This window comes from Eubalaena glacialis, chromosome 15, assembly GCF_028564815.1.
Source record: "Eubalaena glacialis isolate mEubGla1 chromosome 15, mEubGla1.1.hap2.+ XY, whole genome shotgun sequence".
NCBI lineage: Eukaryota > Metazoa > Chordata > Mammalia > Artiodactyla > Balaenidae > Eubalaena > Eubalaena glacialis.
Window position 1 is genome coordinate 58726699 of NC_083730.1, and position 15161 is coordinate 58741859.

General features: G+C 41.1%; 1 protein-coding gene across 4 annotated transcripts in view; it reads right to left on the reverse strand.

Annotated features, from left to right (window-relative positions):
- DLGAP1 (DLG associated protein 1) overlaps positions 1-15161 on the reverse strand; it is an 871245-nt gene that overhangs the window by 249539 nt on the left and 606545 nt on the right. For all 4 annotated transcript variants that reach the window (XM_061168915.1, XM_061168917.1, XM_061168916.1 and 1 more), the window contains one exon: positions 14283-14497. In XM_061168915.1, coding sequence (XP_061024898.1) covers positions 14283-14497 — 215 coding nt within the window. The remainder of the gene's footprint in view (positions 1-14282; positions 14498-15161) is intronic.

The window sequence follows — 15161 nt, forward strand, 5'->3', positions numbered from 1 at the left end:
TTCTTACCTCTAAGGAGGGGTAAAAAGGGATTGGAGAGGGAGGGAAGACTTTTACATACTATTAAAACACTCTTTGGTGCTGTTGAAATTTTTACGAGTGTTATTTTTACAATAATATAAAAGGAAACCTTCCCATTATTCCTAAACAGAAAGGAGGGGTGCGTAGGCATGGCGTTTGTTGTGATGTAGGGTATCACTGTGACAAACAAGAGAAAATAGCAATACAAAGGGAAATGACCCATTCCTGGTTGACTTTTGATATTTTTATTTACCTGTTTAACTGCATATCACCTCTTCTGCTATCACCCTGGTCTATACTTCTAGCACTTCGTGTCTGGATCAGTGAAACTTCCTTTACTTGATTTCAAACTCTCTGCTTATGATTTGTCTCTGGATTACACCCAGAGGCAGCGTAGTATAGTGGTTCATGGTATGGGCTCTGGATTGAAATACTGGCTGTGGAGCTCCAATTCTGTACCCTTCGACAAGTCAGTTAACCTCCTGTGTTCCAGTTTCCTCATTGAGTAATCCAGTACTATAATAATTTCTGTCTTATAGGTACCATTAGAATTATTAGTTTTTAAAAATTTGTTTTATTGAAGTATAGTTGATTTACAATGTGTTAATTTCTGCTGTACAGCAAAGTGATTCAGTTATACATATATATGTTCTTTTTCATATTCTTTTCCATTACCATTAATATTATTATATGTACTGGCATGTAGGGTGTGCTTCTAGGTGTTAGTCATTATTATTCTTTGAGATCAGTTTTTGGGTTAAAATTAAATATACACTACCTATGTGGAAAAGAATCTGAAAAGAAACATATATATATATATATATATATCTCTGAATCACTTTGCTGTGCACCTGAAACTAACACAACATTGTAAACCAACTATACTTCAATTAAAAAAATTAAATACACACTAACAAAAAACACAAATAATAAAAAAACAACAAAAATAGAGAAAAGCACAAGAAAGAAAAGGAAATCACCCATAAAGCCTCCCTACAGAAAGAACGAACACTGAGATGTCAGAAAACATCCATCTAGATGTAGATACCCATGAAAATAGTATAGCATATCCTTTCATCTAAATGGGAGAAAAACCCTCCTATAATTGACTTTTCACTCCACACTGTACAGGCCATCTTTCTGAAACAAAACATCACTTGATTCCCCTTCTCTGTCACCAACAATTCACTCTCACTAACTGGATTAAAACAAAATGAATTCTCTGGATATTTAAGGATCTTGCTTATAAAAGTCTTCACTATCTTTCCAAAGACAGTTTCCCATTTTTAAATACTCCTCATGCATCAATCAGCTTGGTTTCTTTATATTCAGACACCTTTCCCCTCCCCAGTCTATTACTTCTGAGTAATTATTCAAATTCCAGGCTGAATCCTTTCTGTTTTAGGAAGCCACCCCTTGCTATTTCTACTTCCTAATAATTTCCTATTTCCTGAACAAATCTAGCACTTATAGTCTGAGGTAACATACATAATGTAATTTTGAAACTTACAAATAATGATACAAAATAGTTTTCATCACTCTTGGTGGTGCTTAATCAGATATTTGCAGTACAGACCGAATTTTATATTTCTCTTGTCTCCCTCAGGGAATGTAGCCGCTGAAAACTTTGATTTCTCTGGAAAGAATTCTTGGCTGAGCATGAGAAAACCTGGGTCCTAAAACCTGGGTCCTAAAACTTGCCCAATAATTTAAGCAAGTCACTGATCTTCTCTGGGCCTCCACCTCATTTGTAATATAACAGGGTGGGAATCATCTCTAAAGTTCTTTCCAGCTTTGCTTCTAAGATTTTTCTTTCATCTTATCTCAGAATCAAGACTCCATGAAGATAATGTGCAGTGGCATAGAGGAAAATGTTTAAAAACTGGCTCTCTGGGAGGAAGAATATCTGATTGGTAGGGTTTGTTGATTTCCGTGGTATAAATATTCCCATCATGGCCAATATCAAGTTACCAGGGTGACAAAACCAAGAGTGGAGTTGGGAGGAGATGTGAACCCTCGGCTCTCATTGGCCAGTTGGACCCAGACGACACCGCTGAGTGATTCCTTAAAATGAGGAAGTGCACAGTCTCAGGCTTAAAGAACATAGCCAGCCCTTCTAATCCTTAGCTTCTCTCACTCTGAAACTCTGACACAACCTTTCTTCACTGAGTGGAGGAAACAAGGGAAACAACCAGAGAAAGTGTCCCAGCTTGGCTTTTTAATCCCAGCCTCTCCATACACGATCTCTAGGACCAGCCCGATCTTCTCAGGTACCTGCACTCACAGCCAAGTGTCCATCTTTCCTGACATCTGGCCCAGGGGTGATGATACTACGGTGGCGGCAATTTCATAGGCAGTTGGTAACCTGGATCTATGCCTTGAGTTCTCAGCTCTGCTTTTTCTGGGAAAGAGAAGTGGTGCAAAGAACTAAAAGAAGTTTCTTAGCTGGAAGTCAGGAATGGTGTCCAGATGGCGAGGACAGTCTTGCTGGGGGAAAAGTGACCAGAGTTCCACTAGGCAGTGGGAGGAAGAAAGCTGGAGTGGAAAGCAGAGCCCAGCTCTATCTCGTGAAGTTCATAACCACGCGAAACCCGTCGTTTATCTGTAAAGTGTTGTTTAAAATCAATTCTAAATTCCTTCTGAGGCCATTGAGAGGATCAAATGAGATATACTGAAAACACTTGGTAAACTGTTATCTACAATTATTTATCCTGAAAAATAGGCTTGGAAGCATATTAAGATATTCCTAGTTATCAGGATAGATGAGCAAATATATCTCCTCCTCATTGGTTTATTTGGGTTCACAGATAAGTTGGACAGGGTGCGAAACAGTTACCACGATCACTGAAGAGAACCCTTCTCCAATTCTAAAAGGAGTAGTTAAGGCTGATTTGTTACATCCACTCCCCTCCTCCTCCCAGAACTAGAAAGGACGGGATTCCCCAGATGAACTGAGGGAAATATGCCCATGTTCAGCGTGGATGACAGTACGAGGCATGGCTGCATCATATTTTTAACACGCTAATGTGTACCTGCCAGGCTGAGCTTCCAGCCTCCAGGTGGGCTGACGATGCTCAGCGGGGTTGGGAAAGAACAGGGAGCTTTCTGAGAACCACAGATTCAGAGGCAGAGGGAGGGTGAAGAATCTGAGCGAGCAGAGACACAGCCAAAGGGTGGAGGGCAGATGTGAGATCACAATTCATCTCAGCAACTACAGGTGAAAGCTACTCCAGGAAGCTGTTGATCAAGGCCCCGTAAGCAGGTAGCGATGGTGTAATGGTGAGTTAGCGTTGTTTGCATCTCCTTGGGATTGTGCCAAGGGCTTCACAACCAGCTTTATTTTATTTTTGGCCGCACCGTGCATCACGTGGGATCTTAGTTGCCCCACCAGGGATCGAACCCGCGCTGCTGTGAAAGCGCAGAGTCTTAACCGCTGGACCTCCAGGGAAGTCCCCACAATCATCTTCAGATAGCATTTGAACCCCCTTTGGCATGGGGAACAGAGAAAATAGGCAAGTGTGTGAGAAGGCTGTAATTACCATGAAAAGGTTTCAACACAGTGCTTCCGGAGTTCTTAGGAGGAAGAAGTAACAGCCAACAGGGAGAGGTTAAAATTAAGAGGAAGATTGAAAAGAATGGCGACTTCCTTCTACTCTTCTCCACCATTAGACTGTAAGTTCTAATATACTAGGAACCCTGACTACTGATATATCCCAGTGCTTAGCTCATAGTAGTAGGTGGCCAACGATAATAATAATGATGTAATAGCTAACATGAATGGGGCACTGACCATTGTTAGGCACTGTTCTAAGAGTTTCGCATATGCTACCTTTCCCAAGCTTCACAATTACTCTTGAGGTAGGAAATATTACCATCCCTGTATAACTGGTGAGGAAGTTGAGACTCAGAATGATTAAATAACTTTCCCACAGTAACCCATCTAGAAGTGACAGAGCTATGGTTTTGAACCCAGATAATCTCGCCTCAGAGCCTGCTCTCTTGAGCAACATGCTATCGTAAGCCTTTTTTGAATGAACAGATGAAGAGGAGATGGCATTCCTGGGGTATAGAGTGGGGAACGGCATAAACAAAGGCTTTGAGGACCATTACTGCTGTTCATCATGTACATCCAGCTCTCCATTTCTGGGCACGTGGCAATGTTGCACTTCTCTGCCTCTTTGAAATTAATGTGGTCATGTAGGTGGCTTTAGCAATGAAATGTGAACACAAGAAATGTGCATCACTTCCAGGAAATAGTGCCCTATTCACTGCATCCCCTTTCTCTGATTCAATAACCACGGGAGCACTGATTGAGATATACCTTCAGATATATTTTCTGGGTATCTGAGTGAATGCAATGAACAGAGCCTCCTGCTAACTCATGATGGACACAAGAAATTTTGTCCAAGAAATAAACTTTTAAGCAAGAAATAAGCTTTGGCAATTTGGGGTTGTTTATTAACAAAGCTTAACCTGGCCTATCCTAGCTTGTATATAAATTAGTACTAGAAATTGGGTACTCATGTAACAACAACAACAACAACAACAACAACAAAATAACCTAAAATATGTGGTTATGGTTATAGGATTTGGTAACAGGAAGCAAGATAATTATCAGAGTCTGGAAACATACCGATCCATGTTATACAGTGGTGAGTCATTTGGTAAATTGTTGTCTGCAACAACTAGGAAGGTAGATGATGTAACAAATGAACTCATAACTCTAGGGGAAGTAGTTGCAAAACACATTGTTAATAAAATGTGTTGGTTGCTCTTGGCAGCCTTCAACAAGGTGTTATGTACTTTGAAATAAACTCAGAAAAGAATTGGTTAAATACAAGTAGTAATGAAAGGGAATAAGAAGAGTCTAGACATTTGTGGACTTGTGGGATTGGAAGAAGCAACTGATCTCAACCCGATTTGTAAAAGGTAAACCCAAGAAAGCCTTTGAGTAAAGAAGACATGATGAAAACCACCCTGTGTGGCAACGTTCAAATCAAGGACATGGCCCCCTCACTCCATTGTTCATGCTTCTGAATGGAGTCAGATGATTTAGAATGAAGATACAGTTAAGTGAATCTTTTTGATTAGATTAAAATGTTTCAGGGAAGAGTGGCTAATAAGTTGATAAGCTGAGAGTATCTGAGATAGAGAGAGGCATCAGGGTAGGAAGGCAAACAGATAGAGCAAAAATGGCCATTGCATCTCCAAGGGTTCTGTGTGATGCTTGCTACATGGAACTCACTGGAACCAATAGGTAAGCAGTTGACTATGGTCTTGAGAGAGCCATCATTCCCAAAGCATCACAAGCCTAAATTAAAAGACACAGCAATGAGAGAAGTCCTAAAATGTCTCTTGGCTCCAAGGAGAACATGTTCCCTGATGTGTACTTTGGATATGGTCATGGAGGATAATAGAAATGGAACAGTCTCCCAGGGGCTGGATGACATGGGGGACAAAGACCAGAGAAGTTGCTCCAGGGAGCAGAATTGCAGCCTAATCAAGAAACATTCCCTCCCCCAGAGTTGAGAGCATCCTACCCAGTGGGATTTCAGAATTGCTATGGACCAGTGACTACTGTTAGATCCCATCTCCTTTTTGAATGGGAATGTTTATTGTGGATGGTTTGACCTTCTCCTGTCATTATGTATGGGGTGTATGGGAGGCAAATCGTTTATCATTTTGAGTCTGCAGGTCTCCAGATGCAGAGGAGCCACATCTGGACCAGATGTAGCTATTATAGTGCATCATTCCCTGCTCTATAGGCTATCACACATCACCCACAGACCATACATTTTGAGGTTGATGGGGCTATGATAGGACCAGGACAGGGCTTTTGGGTTTTCTCCCCTTGATGGTGGTGGGGCATGAATATATTTTGCTTGTGGGAGAGACAGTAAGCCAAAAATTTTGTGTCCAGACAGACTTTGATAGTCATTGGTGCTGCTTGCCAAATATTGTTTTGTGCATCCATGTCCTGGGCACATGGTAAGATTGCCTTTGTTGCCCTCTTTGAAGATAGACATTGCCACGTCACTAGCTTTTGCCCATAAACAGGAATGGAGGGGACCTGTCCCACTTACGAGAGGAAGCGTTAAGACCCTGTGCTCGTGCCCTGCCTTGGTGACTCTGGGAGCCTTTGTTGATGTTTTGTATCCATAACTTGGTCCTGGGTGACCAAGGCGAGCAGAGTTCCCTACTGACCCAAGATGGTCAGGTAGCATGAGCAAGAAATAAAGTTTTGTTGTTAGAAGCCTCTCTGATAATGTAGCCTATCCCAACTAGGACAGGCCTGAAGCCAGCAAAATAGATCCTAAGAACAATTAGGGGCTCCATTTGATAGAAACATAGAATCCTTGTAAGAGGAAAGGAGGGAAGAAGCTCTCAAAGGAGAGAGAAACTCTGAACGCTGTTGGGGACCATGTGAAGAGACACATGGGGTTCAGAAATGATTTCGTGGTGACCTGGTAGAAAGTCTCTGGGAAGAGTGGTTGCCAAGAGAGGCTAGAGGCAGCTAGACAAACTGGTCCATTGCAGTCAACCACGTGAGTGAAGGGAAGCCCTTAAGCTTGAGGAGGTGAGAGGTGAACCACAACGTTTCAAGACTGAATTTAAGAAAATGGCAATTTAGTTGATTGAAGCAGAAGAGTCAGGAAGAGAAGTGATGTACTTACAAAGCAGTGAATTATGTGAGCACCTTGAAATCTCATCTTCCTGCATGCTTATCTTAAAAATATAGGATCAGTGTACATGATAAGACTTAGACTCCACAGGCTGGAAAAATCTGATATAGAGATTTGGTCTGTTCCACCCAAATTTCCAAGCAGAGTTATCAATGTGCTCAGAGAAAGGGAGTTCAGGTTGTTTTAAAAGATGCCTGGGAAAGTTGCTCTCAAAATTCCCAAATTAATTTATGCAATAATTAAAAACTTTGCAGTTAGAAGTTCCTCCCTGCAGTTAACCTAAATTCCTTGGGCTGCAGTTTTGATCTCATTTCATTCTGTTTTATATATAGGGATGTTGATGGTTTTGTTATTCATATGCATCCTCTGTAAAGGTACATGTACTTGGGACTTACGCCCAGCCTCCCTCAAAAAGGATGAGAGGCAGCTTCTAATACGTCTGCCTGGAGGTCCTTTTCAAGGAACTGTTTTCATTCCTGCCATCTGAGGCCCATGAGGAGATTTCCTTAATGATATAAAATGACAGCAAAGCTAATAACTTGAACTATCCTGACAAAATAGTAAACTGTAAAAAAAAAAAAAATCCCAAAACAACAACAACAAAACCCTCCCCATGCCAGGTAAAGTGGATTTTTCTGATCAGAGAAAAATTCTGAACAAAATGATCAACTTTAGTACTGCCAGCCTCTGAATTTTAATTCCTTTCATTTCTACTGTGCCTGCCTTTGCCCTTTTTAGGTTTGAGAGTATATCCAGCTATATATATATATATATATATATATATATATATATTTACTCCTACTTGACCCTGGAAAACCAGATTTTAGTAAAGCATTTAATAAATTTATTGAAACCAAGGTGTACATGCCTCACACAGTACTTTAATATTAAAGGTGCTGAATAAATGTTTGTTACATGAATAAATGAGTGAGTGAAACACGAATAAAATTTCTGACTATTATTAGCGGGTTCTTTATACCTGGTTGTCTGCACTTTTAACAGGGAACACAGATATGAAATTGAGGGAATGGTTGCAAACAGATGGGCAAAGGAAAGGAGTTTTAACACTCTTTGCAAACAGAAGTCTTCCTGGCAGGATAGTAAGTAGTATAGCCTAAAAGGAGTGAGGACTTTTCATTTCCAGAACACTCTTTGGGGTCTTCCCTTGCCCCCATCTCTCCACTGTCTCTGGGGCCTTGCTGACACTGCCACACCTGGCCGGGGCATGTGAGGAAGGCCCAGCTGACACACTGTACAGACACAGAGCACACACAGGTCCCGGGTTTGCTACTACACTTGTCCCGACTGGGCTGAACCCAGGCTCCCAAGAGGCCATCATTTCTCCCCATGACCCCATCAGCCAATGCCTACTTAACTCTTAATCTCCTCAATCCTTTGGTCATTTGATCTTTCTTTTCTTTACCCCAGGCCAAGCCTGAGTCAAGATGTTCTCAAGGCCCTTCCTGTTTCAGCTGCATGTCTGCCTGCTTGCACTTCCAGGTCAGAACTTATTTCACTGCAGCCTCTGACATCCCCCTCAAATCTGCTCTGAATTCTCCGTATCTGCCTTGAATGGCTCCTTTTCCTGGGCACCCAGTTGATCTTCCTTTTCTCTTCCATTTTGGACCCTCTTTCATATCTTTTGCTCATCTCTGCAGTCTCAGTGAGTCCATCATTCCAACCAGCTTTTTATTCTTTCTGCTTTCAACCCCTGGCCTCCTATCTTAGTTGACATGTAACCTTGGACAAGTTATTTAATCTCCCTAAGACAGAGATTCCTCATTGGTAAAGTGGGGAAAATCTCATGTATGGAGTTATGGTGATTAAACAATCAAAACAAAACAAGACAAAGAAATGTAAGCCCTGAGCACTCATTCAGGCACTTAGAACCTCATTAAAACTGAAATCTCTCTCCTGTGTTTTAAACTTGCCATTCCTTCTCTCTAAAAGGCTTCTGAATTTCCTTTCATTCCTTCACCTCCCTCAAAGACACACAGACAATTCGTTCCTCTCTGAGGCTGTGATCATTGCAGGGACAGTGCAATCAATGCAGGCTCCTTTCCAAAATGGTCTTTGCTAAAGAACAAGAGACCAGGATACAGACTATGATACTCACACGCCCATCTCATTTGGAGGAGGGTATTCACACCCCAAAGAGAGACCTATTTTTTTTTAAGCTGGGCATGGTGACAGGGGCTGAATATAATAGGCAATTTCTTGTACCAGTGGTTTTGTTTGTTTATTTTGTCTTTTAACCAGGCTTTTTTTTCTAGCAGTGGGTTGAAAGATACTTAGATAATTTGTCTATGAGTAAATGAATGAGTTTCCCTGTTTTAAACTTTTTCCCATTTCTTCTTATTTTGGGGGGGGAAGGGGTTGGGAGGATAGAGGATATAAGAAGACAGTGTTATGGTTGGGAAAGATGGGAAACTATCTTGAGTTTACGTCACTGAGGATGTAAACTCACAATTTTGTAGTGTTGGGTTATGCTAGTCTGTTCATCCTCCCATTGGAAGGGGCTTCTACATGTTACAGTTACTGAGGGACAGGAGCGGAATATCAAAGCATTTGGGGGAAACAGACAACAAAGGAAAACAGAGACATTTCCCTCCACTTAAGACAAAGAAGGAAAGATGTACGTGGCTATGTTCTTCAATATGGTTCACATCCTTAGGAAAAAAAAAATCGCCATGCTTCCATCTTCATAGCCCGTGCCCCCTCCTTTTTCTGGGAAGACAAGGAATACAAGGAGCTGTAGGTGGGTGGGAGAGGCATGTGGAATGTGAAGAAACAGCAGAGGACGTAGTGTGTCTAGAGAGAAAAAAGGGAGAAGGAAACTTCTACATAGATAAGCAAAACAAGACACTCCAGCAAGAGGCTACAGTTTTGGGTTCCTGATGTAGAACTGACTCATTTTAAATCTCCAGAATTAAAGCTGAAGGAGAACAACCCCATCTGTCTCTTCTCAAATTATTTCATTTACCAATACTACCTTCTTTTGTCTTCAGACTGTGAACTGCCAGTGCTTTGTGCTTCATCCTTATAATTATACACATTAGTGCTGAAAGTTTCCTCAGAGACCATGTAGACGAGGGATAGCACCTTGTGTCATGGCTGGTCAATGAGAAGAGTGGTTGAAGCTCTGTTGAGAAGGGATCCGAGGCCTAGTCTGTACTCAGTTGGGAGGGTGCTGGGATCCATTAATTCTGGGATCAGCTGATGCTGTCTGCATGGGGCTGGGGTGGGGCTGAGAGGGAGCAATCTAAGTGGTACCATCCAAGCTAAGAGCATGAGACTCTCATTTAATTTGGGAGGGGGGTGGTGGGACTCAGAGACATCAAACCAGTTGCCAAAAGCCACAGAGCTATTTATTTTTTTAAAAAGTTTCAGGATTAGAAAAAGAATGATGATTTTGAGGATTAGCCATCCTGAAAATAAATTAGCATTTAGGATTGAAAATAAATCTTCCTGAAGCCTTTTGTTAGATACATTATCCACATTGCTGGGAGCTCTCCAGAGCCAAGCATGCACAGAAGCCTGGGGCCCATCTCACCGATTTCAGAGGAGTTTCAAAGTCTATAATATCAGAGGCTGACTATTTCTTCCAGGAGAAAATTTTTCTTAGTGCTTGGATGAAGGGATAAAGAACTACGAAGAGATTTTAGAGTGTTATTTGCTTAGGATTAATGGACATTTATTTGAATTTAACTTTAGAATCTTTTACATGACAGCTCACTTAATGTCATTTTTTAAAAGTCCTTTTTACAGTCTATTGAATAAAAGTCCACGATGGGATTTGGACATGGCTTTAACTAATCATGGAAGCAGACAGGAGTCTCCTTTCCAGAATAAATAGCATACTATAGCAAATCCAAGTAAAAGACTTAAATCCCTCATCAGAGCCAAGATGTGGTGACCTGCTTTGAGGGAACTTGGGCCTCCAAACCTCTCTCCTACTTGCCTGAGAATTTACTATTAAACATTCAGAAGTTCTTTTTGAAAATACTAATATTCTTGGGTGATATGCCATTTCAAATTCATTGTTAGTTAATAATGAAGAAAGAAGGAAAAGCTAGCGGTGAGGGGAAGAGATTTGTTACTATCTGTGGGAGAAGAGACGGGAGTGGGAGAGATAATGGTCCCCAGAGAGTAGCTACAGAAGTTTTGCAGCCCAAAGATGGAGTTCATTGTCTCAAGACTCCTTCTGACTCCAGAATGTTCAACTGACCTTAGGCCTTATCTACCTGAAGACACAATCATTGACATTAAGTAGCTGATGAAAACCAGCCTCAGAAATAAGCTCTCAAGATGCCTTTGGAAAACAGAAAAGAAAGAAGAAAAACAATGTAAGAAAGTGTAGGAGTGCCTCTTCTCCAACATTCCTGAGAGAAGATGGGAGTTGAAAACCTCAAACAAAATGTTTGCCCCATCTCACTTGGCTAATTTTAGTTATCTTGGTTCATGGCTATGATTCATCCCTAAAGCTGTGAATTGCTGAGGAGGAAGGAGGAAAAAAAATGGACTTAAATGTCAAAGAAGTAGGAACAAAAATATAGTTTTCTTTTCTGGGGAACTAGAATTCCAGGATATGGGGATCTTTTTTTCTTATGAGGGATGGAATACTTCGAACTAGAAAAATAATGAGCTCCAGTCAAAACATCGTCAAGAAAGAAAAGAATGGAATGAGTTATGTCATGTCCAAATTTTTGCCTTCCTAGTGTGTTCCCCTTCTTTCCCTTGTGTACCTCTTGAAATCTCATTAAACTAGACATCACTAAGACACCTATGTCGTTGAGTATGATGGAAGCTTAATATGTGGTCCGTAAGGGGAAAGGGAGCTCCTGGAGCAGATGAGGGAGAAATGAATGGAGACAAACAGACTATGACAAATAAGTCTGGGGGAGGTGATGGTAGCACAGGGAAGAAAGGCGTGTGTGAATGACAGTGAGCTGTTGTCTTGCCTACTGAAGAATAGAGGGTGACAGAGATGGTTTGGTGAAACTCCATCCTTAGAAAAGAAAAACATTTTTCAGTGTAGTAGGTGTCCCCTAGTAAATTGGGTACCATTTGGAATTTCCATAGGTTTGGAGGAAGAAAGGCGCAGTCACTACTCTGATACTCAGGTACCTGACCTTTCTACCATCAGTTTAGCCACTATCTGTGTATTCACCTTTTTCTGCTCTTCAAACTTCTGAACAGTAAAAAATATATATATAGGATGGTTGTAAAAACAGGCTCTAGGACATTAAAGGAAGATAACATCAGGTGGAAGCAAAATGAAAGAGTTCCAGTGACTTCAGAGCAGATTCCCCACAGCCCTGAAGCTAATAAGGAGATGGATCCAAGACTCAACAGTGAAAGTTGATTTCTGCGCCTCCCGTGTCCTCAGCCTCCTTAGAGCACTCCCCGCACCCTCCCCTGTGGCTCTGCTCTTTTCTCTTCTCCTTGTCCCTGGTAGGACTCGAGCAGCAGGAGTCATTGTATCTCAACCCCCATGACCCAAAGTATCAGGCATCTGAAGTGACATGCATCCCAATAGATAAATGAATGGGATATAAAGGGGGTGGAAGGGACTCTGGAAGTTGCAGAATCCCACTGCTTGGTTTTCTTTTGAGGACACTGAGATCTTGAGGGTCAAAGTGAATTTCTTGCCCAAAGCATCCCCGTTTTTTTTGCATCTTCTAGAAGATGTCAGTTAACACCACAGCTGTGACTACCTTTGATTGTCTCTAGGGGAGAGATATTCTAAAGTTCATAGAAGATACTTCCCAGAAGGTTCCTTGGCCCCCCCAATTTTCCTACCACCTCGGCCCACTGCCATTATTACAAATCCAGTTCTTTGCAGACTGGCTCAGTTCTTTTCTGAGCCTCTGTGAGGGGTGCCACAGTGCAATGAAGACCCGATTGTATTTTCCATTTCTGTGATCAACTGTTACCTTGTGTGGTAGGGTTAGGGGTTACATTGTGTTTCCCACACTGATATGTCAAAGTTTTGTTTCCCACACTGATATGTCAAAGTCCTAAATTTAATACCTGTGAACATGACCTTGCCTGGAAATAGGGTCTTTGCAGATTTAATCAAGTTAAAAATGAGGTCATTATTGATCCTATATGATCCAATATGACTGACGTCATAAGAAGACAACCACGTGAAGACACGGAAAGGAGAAGCCCAGGTGACGACAGAGGCAGAGATCAAAGTGCCATAGTTGCGAGCCAAGGAATGCCAAGGGCGGCCGGACACAGCCAGAAGCTAGGAAGAGGCAACGAGGTATTATTCTTTCCAGGCTTCAGAAGGAGCGTGGCCCTGACAATACCTTGATTTCAGACTTCCAGCTTCCAGAACTGTGAGATAATAAATCTGTACTGTTTCAAGTTCATGGTACTTGGTCATGGCAACACTAGGAAACTATCACCTGCAGTAATAAAGGCAAAGAGGAAGGGCAACCAGAAGCCGAAGGAAAGAAAGAGCTGCTTTTCTTGGGTTGGTTTACTAATGTCATTGGTATTCATTTTTCATTGAAATGATCCACAGTGGTTCCACATGATCCTCTGAAAAAACATTCATGAGGGGACCCTCTCTGTCACTTCTTTAAGATATAATATATTGATAGTTTGCTATTTGAATACATTTCCATGATAGAAGTCAGCAGTTTTTTAGTATTCTAGGTTTAATAATCTAGTTTCTTCTCCTCAATCTGATGGATTTGGTCTTTTTTCTGTTTTATTTACTTTGCCTTTTAATATTTTATTTTGTAATGCAATATAAATGCACGAATAGTAATATGTATATCCTCAAAATATGGAATCAAAGGCACTTAAAAATACTAATTACCCATAATACTTTTTATAGTCCAAATGATGATCCACATGATGATCTGTTCCAAGGCTCTGATTTGCTCTCCAGAAATAATATTAACAATTAAATCAGGCCTTACAATAATCAGTTTCAGTAGTTTCTTTTGTAATGCTGTTCTCTGTTTACAAATAGCACAAACTGAAGTAAGGACTGCTTAGAATCATACTTTTCAAAACAAAAAAAAATGTTTACGGTCTTAACAATTTATAATATGTATCGAGTGTCCAAGTTTAAAAACATCTGTCAAGAATTTTCACATATTACCCAATTTTTAAGCATAGCCACATTCTATAACCTTCTCCAAGATAATCTACTCTATTTTATTACTCAATCATCTGAAAAATTCAAGAGTTTTTTAAGGAAGCGTTGCCCCATAAATTTAGTGGCTAAACAACGTCCAAGAGTGGGGATACACAGATATCCTCATTGGTCAGAAATCTTAATTCTTTTTAGAGGCCATTCTGGATTGTTGCAAACTCTTTTGGAAGGTTGGGGGTTCAGCTTATGCTCTATGCAGGGCGCACCTGGATGCCTGTGTCTTTGAAGGCACTGGGATGTATGAGTCAGACCCAAGGTCAAGATCCATAGAACATTCAATACATCACAGTGCTCCATTTGTGGGATGTTTTCTGCCCCATTTACGCTGGAAGTTGCAAGATCAGATTGTAGGTGATTATACAGGGGGCGGGGCTACCGGAAGCAGAGCGTTGGAAACACTTACTTGAGTGTGGTGAGTTCTGTAAGGGATGGCTGAGTAGCCTTGAGATAGCTTTCCCTTCGCGCAGCAACTTTGGGAGAAGGCTTGGGGCTGGTGTCCGAGTCCCCGCTGTCTTCATCTCCCATGGCCTTGATGTAGCTGCCGCTCCGCATTCTACGGCAGGGAATTTCATCATCCTTACCTCGAGGGGTGTACCCTGTCCATTCATCCTGAGGGACCTATGCAGATACAAAACAGATAGTTCACGCTTTATAAAAGTCTATCTTCTTCTTTTCTTTCCTGACTGTGAATATGGGTGATACAGGTAATTATGTAAAACTTTAGACATTAACTTTTCAACAATAGTGTTTTACCATAATTGGTCTGAAAATATTTTGAATACATGCAAATCTATGTCTCAAGCTTTGAAAGAACCTGTGTACTAGGAAAAATTATAACCCTTTGATTCACTTCTCCATTTTCTCACGCTGAAAATAATTGTCAGGCATACGGATGCCGTTGGAAAGAGGTTTTATTTGAGCTTTTCAATGATTTGTTTTCAGTTGTTATTTAAAATTCAGGAATGTTTCTCTTTTACCTTCCCTGCATCTTCCATCTCTAGCATCTTGTATCCATAGTGTTTCCTCCTAAACCAGTGGTCTACACCAGCTGCATTCACTTCCCAAGCACCGATTCTTTCTGAATCCTCTTAATTTGGATTCAGCCTCCATAGAGTGCTCGAAACACTCTTTGAAGGTTTCCAATGATCTCCTCATGAAAGCTAGTGGCACTTTCTTAATTTAAATTTTTCTTGGCCTCTTCACACACACACACACACACACACACCTCTTAAGAGTTTCTCCCCTTTCGGTTTTCTGGTTACTCTACTTACCTGATTTATCC